General features: G+C 39.4%; 1 protein-coding gene across 4 annotated transcripts in view; it reads right to left on the reverse strand.

Annotated features, from left to right (window-relative positions):
* MROH2B (maestro heat like repeat family member 2B) overlaps positions 1-14,913 on the reverse strand; it is a 63,035-nt gene extending 48,122 nt beyond the window's left edge. For 3 of the 4 annotated variants that reach the window (XR_004381949.1, XM_032851395.1, XM_032851393.1), the window contains exons 1-10: positions 14,378-14,913; positions 13,001-13,062; positions 11,204-11,314; positions 9,781-9,940; positions 8,967-9,065; positions 6,120-6,274; positions 3,720-3,860; positions 3,248-3,340; positions 3,087-3,156; positions 1,270-1,383 (exon numbers count right to left, since the gene is read on the reverse strand). Coding sequence is in view for 3 of the 4 variants with exons in the window: in XM_032851395.1 (XP_032707286.1) it covers positions 1,270-1,383; positions 3,087-3,156; positions 3,248-3,340; positions 3,720-3,860; positions 6,120-6,274; positions 8,967-9,065; positions 9,781-9,940; positions 11,204-11,314; positions 13,001-13,062; positions 14,378-14,405 (1,033 nt within the window). In the remaining variant the exon portion in view is untranslated. Of the gene's footprint in view, positions 1-1,269; positions 1,384-3,086; positions 3,157-3,247; positions 3,341-3,719; positions 3,861-6,119; positions 6,275-8,966; positions 9,066-9,780; positions 9,941-11,203; positions 11,315-13,000; positions 13,063-13,624; positions 13,867-14,377 lie in introns of all 4 variants that reach the window. The other variant, XM_032851394.1, reaches the window with a different exon arrangement.
* Between the last annotated feature and the right edge of the window lie 2,154 nt (positions 14,914-17,067).

Genomic DNA, 17,067 nt, shown 5'->3' on the forward strand with positions numbered 1-17,067 from the left:
GATTGATGAAAACCCATTAGAGTTATGGCACATAATTGCAAAATCTTTTGTCCAAAACATTTCATGCTATTCAATTTCCTCTTACCCTCTTCTCCATTTTTTGAAAGACTTTATTAATTTATTTGAGAGAGAGTGTGAGAGAGAGCATGAGCAGGGGGGCCGGTGCAGAAGAGGAGGGAGAAGCAGACTCCCCACTGAGTAGGGACCCCCCAAAATGGTGCTTGATCCAAGGACCCTGGGATCATGACCTGAGCTGAAGGCAGACCTTAACCCACTGAGCCACTCAGACACCTCTCTTCTTTTTCAATTTTTGGAAGATATTTATTGCTCTCTTTGCTCCATATTATATTAGGTTTCATCTTGTTTAAAATGTTAGGTTCAAAAGTGGACTCAACACATCACGCCCATGGATTAGTTTTAAATTTTGTGGGACTACTTCATATTTCTTGTCTGCTGATTCTTCAGTAAATCTCAGGGATAACTGAATTTTTTTAATTTTTTTGAACTATTATAATATAGGATAAAAATGAATTCTCATATTTTATTGAATCCAAGATACCATCAATCTTATGAGATACCACTATTTTATATTGTACCAAAAAAAGCTAATAGTGGCTGATTATAATTAAAGATGCTATCAATTATGAGATGCATTCCAATATCATGAAAATATGTCCTTCTTGGAATTAATGAAATATGCTATTTCATTAAATTCTGCTGTTTTCTCAATGCACTAATCTCTAGAATATTGTGCATTCCTCCCACCTACCTCCTATTTATTGGGCTACTTGGCCAGCCTACTAGATCTTCTAAATTCTAAATTTGATTTTCAAAAATTCTACTTCTTCTCACCTACATATATCCATAAGTATCATGAAAGAAGAGGTAACTGAAAAGAAGAGAGGAAACTGAAAATGTAGTAGATTATAGGGGCACCGAGTGCCTCAGTCAGTTAAGCATCTCCCTTCAGCTCAAGTCAAGAGCTCAGAGTCTTGGGATCGAGTTCCTCATCAGGCTCCCTGCTCAGTGGGGAGTCTGCTTCTCCCTCTCCCTCTGCCTCCCCCATGCTTTCACACCCTCTTTTTCTCTCCCTCTCAAATAAAATAAAATCTTAAAGTAGCAGATTGTAGATGACCAAAAAGACAGAGCTTTACTTGAATATGATCTTCTACAAACACCCCAAAGACATAGATAAAGTTAGTGAATGCAAAGGCTTCAGTTTGCTTCTTGGGACAAAATAAACCACTCTGGCTTCATTTCTTTGCTTACCCTCAGCATTGATAGCCGATCTTAGCAAAGTCAAAATTCCCATTCGAGTGGTTTCATTATTACTCCTCATTTCTTCATCAAAAAATTCCATCAGGTCTGCAGGGTTGGAATGGGCTGCAGGTTTAAGAAATACTGGAGTCATAAGAACTCATTTTCATCTTTGATAAAACACTTGTGAATGGGAAAAGCAGAATTCCATGGAGATTTTCAAAGTCACTCTTTGGTTGGTAACTAGATTTTATTACATCACTGCATCTTTAGTATCACAAAATTAAGCAGTTTGGTCACTCAGAGAGATTTATATACCTAGGTCCACATCTGTTCATATGTATAAATATGACTTTATTTGGAAGTTAGTTTTTTTTTTAAACATATGGAATCAAATTAAGATGAGGTTATTAGGGTGGGCCCTAATTTAGTATGAGATGAGAAAAGGAGAGGAGACACAGGGAGGACAACTTGTGAACATGGAGGCGGAGACTGGAGTGATGCTTCACCAGCTGGGAAGCTGGGGAGCTACAAGGTAAGGCAGGAAGCAGGGAAGAAAGAGAAAAGGCCTGATTGGAGGAAAGTTGTTTGGTTTTGAACTATTAGAGGTTGAGTGAAGCAGGTAATAGGTTGGGCATAGAACAGAGGATAGAATAGAAACAGGAAAAACTAGAACATAATAGGGAATAACTAGAACATAATAGAAAGGTAATGCAGTGAAGTAGTAGAAATGACATATTTTGGGGAGGGTGGAGGTAGAGGTATGGGAGGCATGGGATTGCTCTGGTCCTTACTTTTCAGGGTCTATGTTGGAACATAATTTGTATGCTGACTCCGAGAACTTAGTGCCTCCTCTATGACCTGCACCAGGTATTTTAACCAGACAGTGGGTGGGATGGTGATGTGAGAACAAGAAGGAAGGGGAAAGAGTGAAGAAGAGAGTGAGAGGGAGACAAGGAATAGATATTAAGAGATGATGAGGGAGAAATGGCGTGACTTTGGGTTTGACACAGTTTGAAATAGGCTCAAATACCAAGGAAAAAAGCATTTCCTATCCCTAGGATTGCCAACTCACAAATCCCTAGGATTTTGCCCAGAAATAAATTCATGCATATGTAGTCCGTTAATTTTTGACAAAGGAGTAAAAAATACATAACAGTGCAAGGATAGTCTCTTCAATAAATGATGCTGGGAAATGGACAGCCACATGCAAAGGAGTGAAACTAGATCCCTACCTTATACCATATACAAAAAACAAATCAAAATAAAGACATGAGAGTAAGACCTGAAACCATAAAACTCTTGTAAGAAAACATAGGTGGTGAGCTCCTTGACATCGGTCTTGGCAATGACTTTTTGGATTTGACACTAAAAGCAGAAGCACCAAAGACAAAAATAAACAAGCAAGACTATATCAAACCAAAAATCTTCTGCTCGGCAGAAAAAAACCCACAAAAACCATTAACAAAATGAAAAAGCAACATATGGGATGGGGGAAATATTTACCAACCATGTATTTGATAAAGGGGTTAATTCTCAAAATGTGTATGGAAATTTTCTGATTTTAGAACTGCACGTTCTATCCCTGGAAGTCCATTAGTTCCAGGCAAACCAGGGTGATTGGTTACCTATCTGTTGTGCTTCTCTTGGGACTGGGAGGATAGGGAGAGGCACACAATACCATGAGTTGAAGGAATTGTGTGTGTGTGTGTGTCTGTGTGTCTGTGTGTGTGTAATAACTAATGCGACAGTTTGCACATCCTTCATCACTGTTGTCATCATCACTGCGAGACATTTTTATTAAAAACCCTCTGGTTGTTAGGTCCTACCTAGAATGAGGAAACAGCTTGAAGCTTCAATTTCATTTTCCTTCGTAGGAGGCTCTGGAGCTCTGCACACCTGAGTGAGAAAGAAGAATCAGGCGGCAGATGTTAAAAACAGAAAACCAGAGGAAATGAAGCAATCAGATCTGACAGCAGGGTTTTCTTACCTGGTGGAGCAAACTGATAAAGATGGTCTTTCTCAAGCCCTTTGGAAGGGCAGTGTCATAAAGGACCACCGCGGTCAGTATTTGTTTTAGACTCTAGAATGGAAGCTCTCAAAGGTTAGTTGGAGGCTGCCCATGAAGCAGCAGCACAAGATGTGGAAGACAAATAATTACGTTTTTTGTGAGGAGAACAAACCCATAACCTTCCTGCAGTCACAAGTTTTCTTTAGTGATTCTGAACTCCCTGCGTTAGTCAGTGCCTCAGCAACTTGAAAAGAAAATTCTTAATCCCTTTTTTGGATATTCCATCATCCAGCTATGCCCACCTCTTCTCTACCTCATGTTTCTCAAAAAGTATTTAAGTTCAACTGCCCAAACCGGTATCTCAGTTCTTAGGACCTCTGGAGACTTACTGTCTTCCAGGATGGTTGTGGATAGACTCTCTGAATAGGTTCCTTGAGGGTGTGGCTCTTACCTGAGTGACGTGGAAATCAATCTCTTTGTCTTTATACTGGTTCAGGAGCCAGGGTACCTGGTCAAGGGCATAGTCACAGAGGTCTTCCCGATGAAGCAACAGGCTCACTGTGGGGCCATGCGCCTTAACGATGGCCAAAGTCTGCAGAGGCAGCCAACGAATACCACGTCTAAGACTTCACTGAGCTTTTTGTACAGTTCTCAGAATACCTGGAGCTTTAGACAGTCCCACACAACTTTCCTCACTGCTTACAAGCAAGAAAGAATTATTTAAAAAATGTTTAGGTTAAGATCATTGCATGAAGCAGTTACAGTTATGTTTGTATTTTTAGCTCTGTCTACATCTATATCTCTACTGAAACTCATTTCCATATTTGTCCCCTTCCTATTTCTTTAACCTTTCTCCACTAGTCACTTTCTTTCAATATACTAGTAAGTTGAAAATTTCCCTTATATTAAAAAATTCTTCAATTCCAAATTACTCTGACCCTAATTCTGTTTCTTTCTTTTCTCCAAAAAATTATGTGATTAATCACTAAATTCTACCTATGAAATCAATATTACACTATATGTTAACTAACTTGAATTTAAATAAAAACTTGAAACAAACAAAAAGCAAAGTTTTCTGAAAGAGAGGTCTACGTTTGCCATCTCTACTTCCCACCTCTCATTTACTCTTCAGTCCACTCTGGCTTCTGCTGATATAAAAAACAAATAAGTGTAAAATATAAATGTAAATAGGTTGACTGGAAAAATTTAGAAAGCACAAAAGTTATGAAGAAGGAAACACAGTATTCACATTGCTGACAGTATCCATAGATAATCACTCTTTGGTGTACTTTAATTTTTTTTTATTAATTTGACTTATTCTTCCCTACGTTTCCTCTATACACTTTAATTTTTAAAAAACTGACACCATTCTTTAATATATAGTTCTATATTCTGCTTTTCTACCTAATATTAGGTGATGATTTTTTTTCTGTCAACTAAGTTTTGTTGTCTAGCAAACCATCTCAAAACTTAGTGGCTCAGAATAACAGCCATTTATTTCACTCAACCGTGTGTCAGCTGGATGTTTCTTCTGAGCAGTTGGACATTTCCAAGCAATGGATGCCTTTCAGGATTATTCTTGCTTGAGCACCGTAACAATAGACTTCATACATCTCCTTTTGCTTCTTGAAAGTTATTCCTTTCTTAGTTTCTAAGATCTCATTCTCCTTGCTTAGAACCCTCCAAAGGTTTCTTATTTCTTATTAAAAAAAAAAAAAGTCCAAACTCCTGTGTAGCATTCAAGACTCATCATATGTGACTAAGACCAAAATCTTTCCTGGTTTTATTTGTTTCTGCTTCTTTATATCTCCCTTCTCTTCTCCCCTTCCCTCTCTTCTACTGGACTCACTCAAGTGTGCATGTTATCCTGTCCCCAGCCTCTGCTTCAGCAACTTTTATGGCCTCTTTAGAGAATGCCTTTTGCTTGGGTGAACGTCTTTATAGGCTGCGAGCTCAGTTTCAATGTCACGGCCTTTGCAGTACTCGCCACAGGATTTAAGTGCTTCTCTCTCTCTCTGTTCCCTCATTACTGTGTGCACCTTCTTGTCATTTGTCTAACTCTTTCTGTGGGAAGCTAGGAAAGTACTTGGCGAATTTGTATTGAATTGTATTTTTCAGGTGCCTTAAAGAAAAGACTTCTACAGGATATTTTAAAAGTTCCAAGTTTGCTAATGATTTAACTACTTCAGCATGTTAAAAAAAATGCTTTGGTAGCTTAAAGTATAGAAAAGAAACTGAGCTAGAGAAGACAAGTGCTACATCTTTAAAAAATATAGGAATAAAAGACCTAAATAGGATGTAATTTACTCTCCATTTAAAAATTATACTGATTAAGCAAGATAGGCATGGGATTCCATGTGCACGCCCTTTGTAATCTCTTTTGCACAATTTTTGAAATAGTCATGCACATCCTTTAGATATTTCATTCATAGACATGGGAAATTTTTGTTGGCTGTTGTTTTTCCTAAAGAGTGACTCAGCCCAAATATGGGTTATAAGACATGAAATACTGAATTTCTCTGTATTTTACTCATCTCCAGTTAGTCATTGTTCTTTCCACACACTGGAATGTCAGTTCCACAAGAGTGGGGATTTTGGTCTGTTCAATCCCTGCTGTCTCCCCAGCATGGGGGAACAGTGCCTGGCATGGCATGGGGACTCAATAAATATTAGCTCAAGAATGAATAAATAGTGATTTGAAACAGGAAAAACAAAAGTGTTGATAAACCTCAAAAAACCACAACTCATAGCTTTCCAAACAACTGAGATTAATGATCATGTCAGAAAGGGGAGGAAGTTCAAGCAGCACAGAAGGAGAGCTCTCTTGGGGCATGCTGAGGCCCCCACTCACTTGCATGGGCGAGGTAATGGGGGCCCACTTCTCCATTATATACCGGAACAGCATGAAGATCTTGTCAGATAGTCGGTTGGCATCCAATCTTGGATAGGGAAAGTCTCTCCAGTGGTTGACATATTTGTAAATGGCCTTGCTGAACTTCTCAAGGGCTGCATTTTAAAAACAACCACAGACTGAGAAAAATATAAAGATGGGAGGGTCCATAAAATAGTTTGAGAAGAGTGTACTGATAATTAACAAATGTGTGATAGTTTCTATAAAATGTTATATGACTGTACCAAATAAATATATAAAAAGTATTCAGCCACATTAGTGAAATGTAAGCTAAAACCATAATGAGATAATACAACAAACCATCTAGAATTCCTAAAATTTCAGACAATGTCAATGTTGGTAAGACTAAGGTGCAGCTGGTGTTTTCACGTATGGCTGGGGGGAGTGTGAATTGATATAAACACTTTAGAAAACATTGAATATATATTCCTTATGACCAAGAAATTCCACTCCTAAGTATGCAGTTGGTTAGATACACAAACATATAGGCACTAAAAAACTTGTACTAGAATGTTCATATTCACTTTGTGGGGTGGGTCATAGTCTCAAACAGAAAACAGAAAAATGTCTGTCAGCAAGTAGAATGGACAAACTGTACTATAGGCATGTAATAGTATACAGAAGTGAACACAGACAACTTTACACAACAATATGAATGAATTTCACAATAGGTGAAACTAAGCTATGGTGTTAGAAGTCAGGCTTGTGGTTACTCTTGGACAGGATAGAGATCATGATGATTGGCAGGAAAGATGAGGTGGGCTTCTGGGTTATTAGTAATGTCCCACTTTCTGACCTGAGTGGTGATCATAGGAGTAAGTTCATTTTGTGACCACTCATCAACATGTACACTTCTGATTGGTATGTTTTTCCATAGGTCTGTTTCACTTCAATAAAATAAAAAAATGTTAGGCTTGCAAAAATATCATTTGGACCACAAACCCATATATATTTGCATCAAATGTATTAAATAATATTATTTGTTCCTTCAGCTCTCTTGTTTCACTAGATGATGAAGAAAAGTCATAGTTTACTCCTCAATGATACTTCACATGCAAAGAATACTCTGGAAAGACCCCGAGTACCTTAGAGCTGGCCATGTATTGACTCATTCACATTCTTTCAAACTGATAATCTCCTGCTATACATTGTCATAATCTTGTGTGTGTGTGTGTGTGTGTGTGTGTGTGTGTGCTCGTCTTGTACTGGCCAAAATCAACATGAGGGAAAGGATGTCTCATCTCTTGACAGTATCTGAAACAATGAGCACAATGTCTGCTTATTGCCTGATTAAATGAATAGCTAGATAGACGGATGGATGACTATGAAATTTTATACCTATTCTTTAGTGGCAGTCAGGCAAAAGTTGTTTTAAGACCAAAGGGCACTAGATAACTTTATAACACAAAGGCAGAGAATCCCTTTTTCATTGCTGTGATGATTTCTAATTTTATTTCCTTTTCCCTGTTGGGTTGTTGATATTGCAGGTAGAAATGCTATTACAAGCACCAAAGTTTATTTGCAAGAACACAGTGTTAGCTGTGATAGTAAGTAGGAAAAATAAAAGGTATTGAAAAGTGAGCTAATCTAGTGTAATTGCTCAAGTTCTTGAGCCAGACTGTCATAGTTCAAATCCTGGCTCTGCCATGCACCAGCTGTATGACTGCAGGCAAGCTCTCAAATTTCTATGCCTCAATTTTCTCATCTGTAAAACGAAGGAAAAATGTTACTTACCTAATGGGGTTGCTGTGAGGTTAAAGGAAATAATAATCTTAAAATACCCAAGGCAGTATTCAGGCACATAGTACATTCTCAGGATATACCAGATACAAATATTGCTTCCATAGAGGGCAGAAAAGAAGAAATGACCAAAACAGAACAGACAAGTCTTGGTTGAGAGGTAAAGATGACATTCCTGACAGCACAGGCTTTAAAATATTACAAAATCATAGTGTTGGGGGTTTTAGAGGGGAGAGGGATCCTAGCAATCCCTTTATTTAATATGTTTAGAGGTGAAAATGAGATTGAGAGAGGATGGTTCAGAGGCTGACCAAGGAGAGGAGCCCAGGTCTCCAGACTGAACCAAGAAGCCTCTCACTGGGCTGTACATGTTTTTTGTTTTTTTTTTTTTTTCCTGCAAATTCCAGGGCCATTTTCTTTTCTGCAGACTCTTCATTACTCTGGATGTATTTCAGTTTTGGGGTAGAGGGAATTTGTGACCCATGGTTTGCTTACCTATTTTCCTTAATTTTATGAGTGCTTGTACTTTGATTAGATTGATTACTTATCTTTATTACAACATTGCATTATACAGCGATGCCAACATTTAGCCTACTGCTAAGAACTGGTGAGCTCCCAGAACCATTGTGGGGAACGTGTGATCCAGTTAAAGAAGGAGGCTAGTAGAAATGGAGGCTATTTAAGGCAGTGGAAAGTGTATAGATCTCAGTCACATAGACTTGACCGCCACCTCTCCATTTCACTGACTGTCCCCACTTTAAGGAAATTGCTTAATTTCCACGACTCTCTGTTTCTCATCTGTAAAATGATGGGGGGAGGGGGGGATAGTACTTACCTTGCTTTGAGGATTGAGACAGAGAGAATTATAATTGCTTTGAGGACTGAGAGAGACAAGTCCCTGCAGAGAAACTTCCATGTGGTAGGCACTCAGTAAATGGTAGCTATTATTATTAGCGAATAGAACAAAACTAGAGTAAAAGGAAAAATAAAACATTTGCTCAATTCATAGTCTGGTCATAACAAAGAGGAAACCATAGGAATACCCACCAGTACAGAAAACTCCCTTCATCCTCTCTTCTTCGGCCAGCCTGAGCATGGTTTGCATGGTTAGCAGGGTCATCATCATGAAGGGGATGCTCTGGGACACTGCCAAGAGGGGCACAAGAGGAGAAGATCATTATCCTCTCACACTGGAGAGTTCTGCGGTTCTCCACGTCAGCAAGGAGCATGTCAAAGCTGTGTCGGGGAGACAGATGAGGTGCTGCAGGAAGATATTCCCCTCGACCCTTTCTTTGGACGTAAGGCCTGGCCGTAGTTAGAAATCAAGGAGTGGGTGATTTAAAAGAAGGTTCTAGCTGTACCTGTTTGTAGCAATTGCCTGTTTGGATAATTGTTGGATTAATGTCCACCTCTCCCACCAGAACTTGGCTGCATTCCCAGGGCCTAGCCCAGGTAATAGATACTCAATAAAAATAACTAACTAAATACATACATACATAAATAAAAATCTGTTAAATAAAGTGGTATAGAAAAATAATCCTAATAAACTCTTACATACTTCATGTGAGTGTTCAGGGGTTTGCAGAAGAGGCCTTGTGGAAAAAGGGCTTTTGCAAGCACAAAGCCAGCTCAAAGGGACGGTGAGGGTGGGAGGGTCCAGCCAAATACAGAGCAGCATGGACTGATGCATCAACAGGCTCGTCTGTGCTCAGAAACAACCAACTAAATCCCACCGTCGATGCTCTTGAGTATGGCAGAAGGGAAGAATGCTCTCCCTTCTGCTGTTGGCACCCATCTGGTCTTAGACAGTTAGTCAGGGTGGATACTTCCCAGGAAAATGTGGAGAGTCTTCCCTCCATACCGTAGCTGGTCGCCAGTTCAGCCAGAGCAAGCACGATGAATTCGTCCGGTAGCTCCAGGATCCTGAAGTTACTCTGCACTTCATACATCACAGAGTTGAAATCATGCGCAGCAAGAGACACCAACACCTCACCAGCCAGCATTCTGGTTTCTCTGAGGATCTGAGGAGGAAAAAGGAGACAACAATCACAACTGGAGGAAGAGCAGAGGCAGTTTGCGGAGAGGTGATGGTCTAGATAATATTCTAAGCTTTGGGACAGGGACCGAACAGGCTATCCCAAACCCAGGGGGCGAAGTCTCTAGGGTGAGGGTCGGTAGCTGGCTAGCAGAGGTAACTTTAGTGAACTTTAAAACCAGGTTTTACTAAGGTTCTTGTAAACGTGAGGTCAAAATACATTTTCTTGCAAATTGATCGGGCACTATGAACACAGGATCTATGTTTTATGTGTTAATGACGAATCGCTGAGGCTGGAGGCCTGAAGGGTATGGTGAAAGGGAAATGGGACGGTGGGGTGGACTTCGGGTTTTCATATTGTCCTGATCCAGTTATCTCAGATAGTGGAGCTATTTGGAGTTCTGCTTTTGGGAATGCTGAACTAGGTAAATTTGATCGATTCTCCTGCTGAAGACGATAAAAAGAGCTTGACAAGCTGTTAGAAAATGTACTCACAAAACATCACAATATAGAGTGGAATGAATTACTAAGTTAAGATCTAGAAAAGATTGGAAATCCATAGAAGTAAGTCTTATATTTGAGGCTCCAGTGTAGTATTTTGGAAGAATAGACTGAATTTGAGACCAACAAATGGTGAGACTCTGGTCATCCCACTTCTTATCTTTTAGCCTAAGGCTCCAAAAGGCTGCATTTAAATGAAAGGTTTGCTTGGCCCTCCGTGTACTGTAGTCCAACTTGGAATCGCAGAAGTGCCCCCCTCCTCCAAATCTCAAGGCCTGAAATTAATCATAGATTGTTAGTACCCTTGGCAGCTAAACATCCTTTCTGGAAGAAAACACCTTAAAACTCAACTTATGTCTACAAATAATTTTTCTGGTACAATTCCTAGCATAGAAAGCTAAGTAGGCACATGAGAGATGATAATTTATATATGGAAAGTGAGAAAACTGGGTTCTAGTTACTTTGAAAAAAATCTCTCCAAACATCAACATGCTCATCTAAGACTGGAATGGATAATATTATCTCTAAAGATTTTTTTTTTAACTTTGTCACAGTTTCCTTATCTGTGAAGGGATAAATAATAAGTGTTGTAATAGTATCCAAGTTATCATGAAGAAACGAATGAAAGTGATTTGTAATTCAGGCAATAACGTGGGAAAAGCTTGTAAATGTCTACACGGGTGCATCTGGGTCTCTTAAAGACCAGTTGCGACCCTGGTATTGATTTATCATTAAGAATCAAACTTACATTGTTGTCTCTCATGTCCTTAGAAGCATAATAAATCAACCGTTGGACGATTGCATCATCCAAGATGTCACTATTCTGAATAACGGAAGTGAGATGACTATAAATGTCTTCCTGTGAACATACAAGTGTATACACAGAATCTGAGTTGCAAAACTAAAGGAATCATACGAAATACATGATTAACACCATCAAAGTGAGCAATGTGTTTCTACTTCACAATGGATTTTATACATCTTTTTAAAATTTAAATTCAGTCAGCCAACTAACATACCATCATTCATTTCATATGTAGCGTCCAATCATTTATCAGTTTTGTATAACACCCGGTGCTCATCACAGCATGTGCTCTCCTGATTGGGGGATTTTTTTTTTTTTTTTGGATTTTTACTACATCTTTTTTTTTTTTAAATTTTATTTTTTAGAAACATATAATATATTTTTTTCCCCAGGGGTACAGGTCTGTGAATCTCCAGGTTTACACACTTCACAGCACTCACCATAGCACATCTGATTGGGGGATTTTAATGCATCTTAATCAGGGCTTCCTGAACACAATATGCAGCTTTAGGACACAAAAGCTTACAAAGTTCTTTCTGAAAACTATTTTAACCTGACTGCATTACTATGACAAAATCTAACTGAAGTCGAAAGCAGGCTACCTAACGTATCAGTCTTGAAAGTCGCTGTAGTAGGGCACTCAGGGGAATGGAAATGCTCATTACCCAGACCGCTGCTCCTACCACTGGGAAGTGACTATGTTATTAACACACTGTGATTTCCAAAGAGGCTGATAAGCTGTGAAACTGGATCCTAAGGGAGGCTTCTAAGTCCTTGGCTGCTTCATGCCTTGTAGAAAGAAACTTGTGAATTCTTTTGGACAGGACCGCGTGTCGGAATCATGGCGCTGGACCAGATGTTGTGTGAGAGGACTCTTGGCAATCTCTTAGGTGGCTACATGGTCTCGGGTAGATGAGAGACTGTGGTCCTGGAATGCCCAACAGCCTCAAGCATGTTGCCTTCAAGATACCATGCCCATGCTGAAGATGGGACGTAACTCCCTTTGCATAAGGGGTTCTAACAGGCAGTCAGGGTTGAGGTCCACCAGATTAGGAGATGAAGGTGTAGAACCTGTCCTTCACAGGGAGGCTGCCTTGGATCATGATTGGGAGCATTGTTTTGAAGTCAGACAGCCTTGTGTTCTGGTCATGTACCTGTTGTGGGTCTTACTTCTCTTCACTGTGAAATGGAAACACCCATGCCTACCTCGTAAAGGTGCGAGGGGTGAACATAATACAAGTCACTGTGTTTGGAAAGCTTCTCGGGGGCTGCTTCCTAGATAAGTGTCCCTTGGAGGTAGCTGTTGTTATTTTACAAAAGGTTGTTGGGGCCAGAAAAGCCTTCACATCCCAGAGAAATAAATCTCTAATCGTGGATTAGCATCACAGATGAGTAGTGGAGATCTCTGGGGCTTGTCATAGGAACCCTCAGCTTCTACAGGAGGAGACTCTTATGGTTATAAGTGTGGCCTCCCCGTCTTTCCATATCTTTCCGTATCAGGTTATATAAAGGAGTATTCTTGAGCTAACTTCCAGAATTGGATACTATGATTCCTCAAATGCCAAATATCATTGTTTAAACATGACAATGACTTCCATTATAACTACTTTTGAAAGATTGAATGCTGGTATGAAGCCAGAGAGAAAAGAAGTCAAGGCAAAGAAAGAGGTATATGAAATGTTGCAATAATTGCACTAGGAAAAGTAAATGGAGAACAGATTTTTCCTCTATTTTCCTTACCTTGCTAATATTATCTTCCATGTTCAGCATGCCTAGAGTGAGGTTAATATCTCCAAAAGTCTCTAAAATGTACAAAAAAAGAAGAATTAAGCCTCACCTATAATTCCTATGCAAGAGTTACAGAAATTTTTTTTCTCTTGCTTCTCTGCTTCTCTTTTGTCCCAGACCCTCCTTCTTCTTGACTGTCAGCTCTCTGATGACAGGAGCTAAGTTTTATTCATATTTTATATGCTTGACATACTTGCAAATAACAGATACTTAGTATTTTTTTTTTTTCAAAACCTGAATTAAAGGGGAAGGAGAAGATAAAGGATACTACATCCTGGTGCACCTGGGTAGCTTAGTCAGTAAGGCATTTGCCTTCGGGTCAGGTCATGATCCCAGGGTCCTGAGATGGAGCCCCACATTGGGCTCCCTGTTCAGCAGAGAGTCTGCTTCTCTCTCTCCCCCTGGCCCCCAACCCTCACTTGTGCTCTTTCTCTCTCTCAAACAAATAAATAAATCTTAAAAAAAAAAGATGTTACGTTCCTATTTATCCCTCCTGTCATGTAGGTATCACCCTATATATCCTCTCTACCAAGGTGCAGCTCTCAGATGTCATGAGTTGAAACCCTTCCACCCTACCTGAGCATGAGAAGACAATGGTGTAATATAGCTGTTTACTTTCATTTCCTCCTCAGCACCTCCTCTGTGTACTTTGCCACAGTCTGTCTACCTCTGTTTCTCTCCATCTAACCTTCTGGCTTTGCCAGATCCCTCTTCTGGTCCCAAAGCTAATGGAACCTTCTGTTTTCTGATAATGATCTAAATTAGTTTGACTTGCACTTTCCAGGCATATTTGTATTTGAATAACTCTCATCAGAAAACTGAAAAAAAAAAACATGTGAGTCAAAGGAATTGAGCAATTCAGGCCACATGGCAAATTGGTAAGAGAGAAACCCTTGGAGGTGAGTCTCCAAATCAAGCCACAGATCCCTTTAGCAAGGTCTTTTTTGGCAAAGCAGATAGGCAACCATGCTTGAAAATTAGGGGAAAATATTTCCAAAGGACCATTCCAATATTTAAAAGTAAATAAAAGACTGTCTTTCTTTGTGTTGTAGGTACTTTCTCTTCAGGTAGACAATATATTTTTAAAGAAAGTAAGGCACCACCATCTCTCAGGCTCCTAGTCTATCACTGCCCCTTTACAATCAATACGATTTATTATTTTGGAATAAAAGGGGAGTAGAGAGAAATAATCTTACTTTAGCATAACTTTTTATAACACTTTAAGTTGTACAGACCCTCCACCATGACTCACACCATCCCCCATCCCACATAAACATGTGATCGCATAGACACAAAACACTTAGCTCCTTAGGTTCCCGTGATGCTCACCTACAGTTTCCTCCATGTCTTGAGTCATGTCTTCGCTGTTTCAGGCTCTCTAAGAGACAGCACCTAAGTATCAGAAATAGTATGGCTAAAAAATTGAACAAGCAAGTTGACAAGTTTCTCACAAAATGTTCACATAAGGCTCTCTAAAGGAAAGTCCCTCCTCCACTTGATTGGCACAACGATCTGGAAGCTTCCAGCGATGGGCTGTTACTGAGAAGGATGACGCTGTATTCTACCACTATGACATTTTCTTGCTTCTGAGCTCCTGCTGACCAACAAAATGGCTGCATCTCACCGAATATTGTCCCTTGGGTGGAGACCAGAGTATCTGAGAAGGAAGAAATTAGAGACTGGGACTCAAAGCATTTTTGTAGACCAAAGGAGTTCCTCTCCCTAAACTTGGGTCCATTGATCACAAATTTGGGAATGGTTTTCAGTGGTCACTTTACTGGCCTGGTGTTGGTAAAGCCTTTATGGTGATCTTGTTGATTGTTCTACTTGGTGAAAGTCAGTCACACAAATTGGGCATGCTCAGTGGACCGGAATGCCCACCAGGGGCAGTTGAATAGAATGTCCAACTGACAGCAGCAAAGCAAAAGCCTTCTCTGCCACCCCTTCCTGTTCCCCACTTTCCCTCCACCATTCACTCGGTCCGGGTCTTGGCCTCACTCCAGGCTCAGACTTTTTTCTTTGATTCCATTCTCTCTTCTTGTTTTCAAATCATTTTCTATCCACACCTCTTTGACATAATGTTTTCAGCTTAACTAGTATGGACCTAAATCTGGTCCCAATGCCCCCAACTCTAAATCTATATGACCACAATTTTCAATGTATGCCCAGACTGACTGGATCTTAATCTGGCAGGTGTTATGGAAGGGAGTGCTAGGAGTCTATAGGTGTAGGAGTGAAAGGGGCCAAGGGAAGGGGCTCGTGACAATTCTCATCTGTGACTCCTTCTCCAGTTATCTTCCCTTCCTTTGGTGAAGCTTATTTCAGATTCATAGGTCAAATACTTCCAACTAAATCTTTGAATTCATCATTGTTTTTACAGACAGATTATTTTGCATTGTATTTATTATAGAGGACCTCAGCAGGCTGATGGTTAAGAACATTCTCTAGTCAGCATTACTATTTTCCAGATTGTATCCATTAGTGCCTGGTGACAGGAATCACCTGGTGTCTTTATTTAAAATGTCCACTCCCAGGTCCACCTCAGGCCTAGTAAATTAGAATGAGGGGCAGAAATCTGTATTTTTAATGAGCACCCTAATGATCCCGGGGCACACTAAAGTCTGAGAAACACTGTCTAAGCTCATTGCCCAATAACCCACTAGGGGATAATTGAAAATTTAACAGTTATTTGAAGGGTGTTCATTGTGGTTGGGCAAGAAGAGGAGCTTCTCATCTCCATTGCCGTGATTTGCTCACCTTTGAAGAATAGGGTGAGAACTGGTGGATCCAAGAGGTATTGAGGTAGGCTGAAACTCTTAACGTCTTGTAGGAAAAATGACATTGCAAATTACATGCTCTTAGAATCTTAAAGAACAATGTGCAATAGAATCAATAATAAGAAAGCTAGCTATTCAGATAATTGCTATAATCAATTTCTTACTCTTTTTGTGAACGGTAGCAAATGATTTTCCTGAATGTCTGTATATCAGGTTTTCCTTGATTTCATAGACATTAGGGAGGTTAGGAGATGATTGATTTATAATGACTTTGTAATTTATTGGGGCAATCAAAACACATCTTTTTGCCAAATATTCCTTCAGATAAAGCAAATTCACCTGTCGATCTCTCTTTTCATAAAGCAATATTGCAGATAGATTTTAAAAAGTCAAACTTCAAAACAACAGATTTGCTATCATTTCTATTCCATTTTCCTGGGGACATCTTGTTTCATTTCCCCATTATTTCCTATTTTTCTCTTTACACCAGGTTAACAAATATGGGTTTGAATGTAGACCCAAATATGGGTCTCCTAAGCCCTAGGAGCATGCTAAGCACTGATTCTCAAAGTTAGTAGGATGACATTTTGCTAACTAATGGACTATTTTTTCTAGATATCTGTTTGCAAGGGAATTCAAATTTAGCTTGCTAAAGAACTGAGGAGTCTTCCTGGCTGTATGGTAACCATTCCCTTTCAATCTAACTTGACGAGTGATACTACCTAGTCCCAGAACTACCATGCTCCCAAATGAGGTATTATCAGACAGGAACATTAATAAGGCAGTAAAGGCAAAATATAAAGCAAAGGGACAATATCTATCTATCAGTCAATCTATCTAATATTAAATTTTATAGAACTTTATATTTTTGTGGTTTTAATGGTTTTAGAGTACAATTCCTTTGAACTTTGACATGAATCCTTTTATTCTTTAAATGAAGTATTAGATTTCATAAAATATATTTAAAGTGAAATTAGGCCCTCCCCCTTTTTTTCCCAGTCAGTTTTTAGACATAAGCCTAATCCCTTACACTCTGGTGCATAAGAAGCAAGAGATATTAGATGATAATTTTACACAGATTTGATATTCTTATGCTGTTAGTGGCCTCTCATTTCCTCCTTTCGCTTGACTCCCCTCTATTCTCCTCCCTGTCCACTCTCTCCTGTCCTCTTCTCTTCTCTCTTTTCCTCTGGTCTCTATTACCCTTCTTTGCTTTTTCTACTTGTAGTTATTTTACTAAGC

The sequence above is a fragment of the Lontra canadensis genome, unplaced genomic scaffold (genome assembly GCF_010015895.1).
Source record: "Lontra canadensis isolate GAN:19392208 unplaced genomic scaffold, GSC_riverotter_1.0 scaffold5, whole genome shotgun sequence".
NCBI lineage: Eukaryota > Metazoa > Chordata > Mammalia > Carnivora > Mustelidae > Lontra > Lontra canadensis.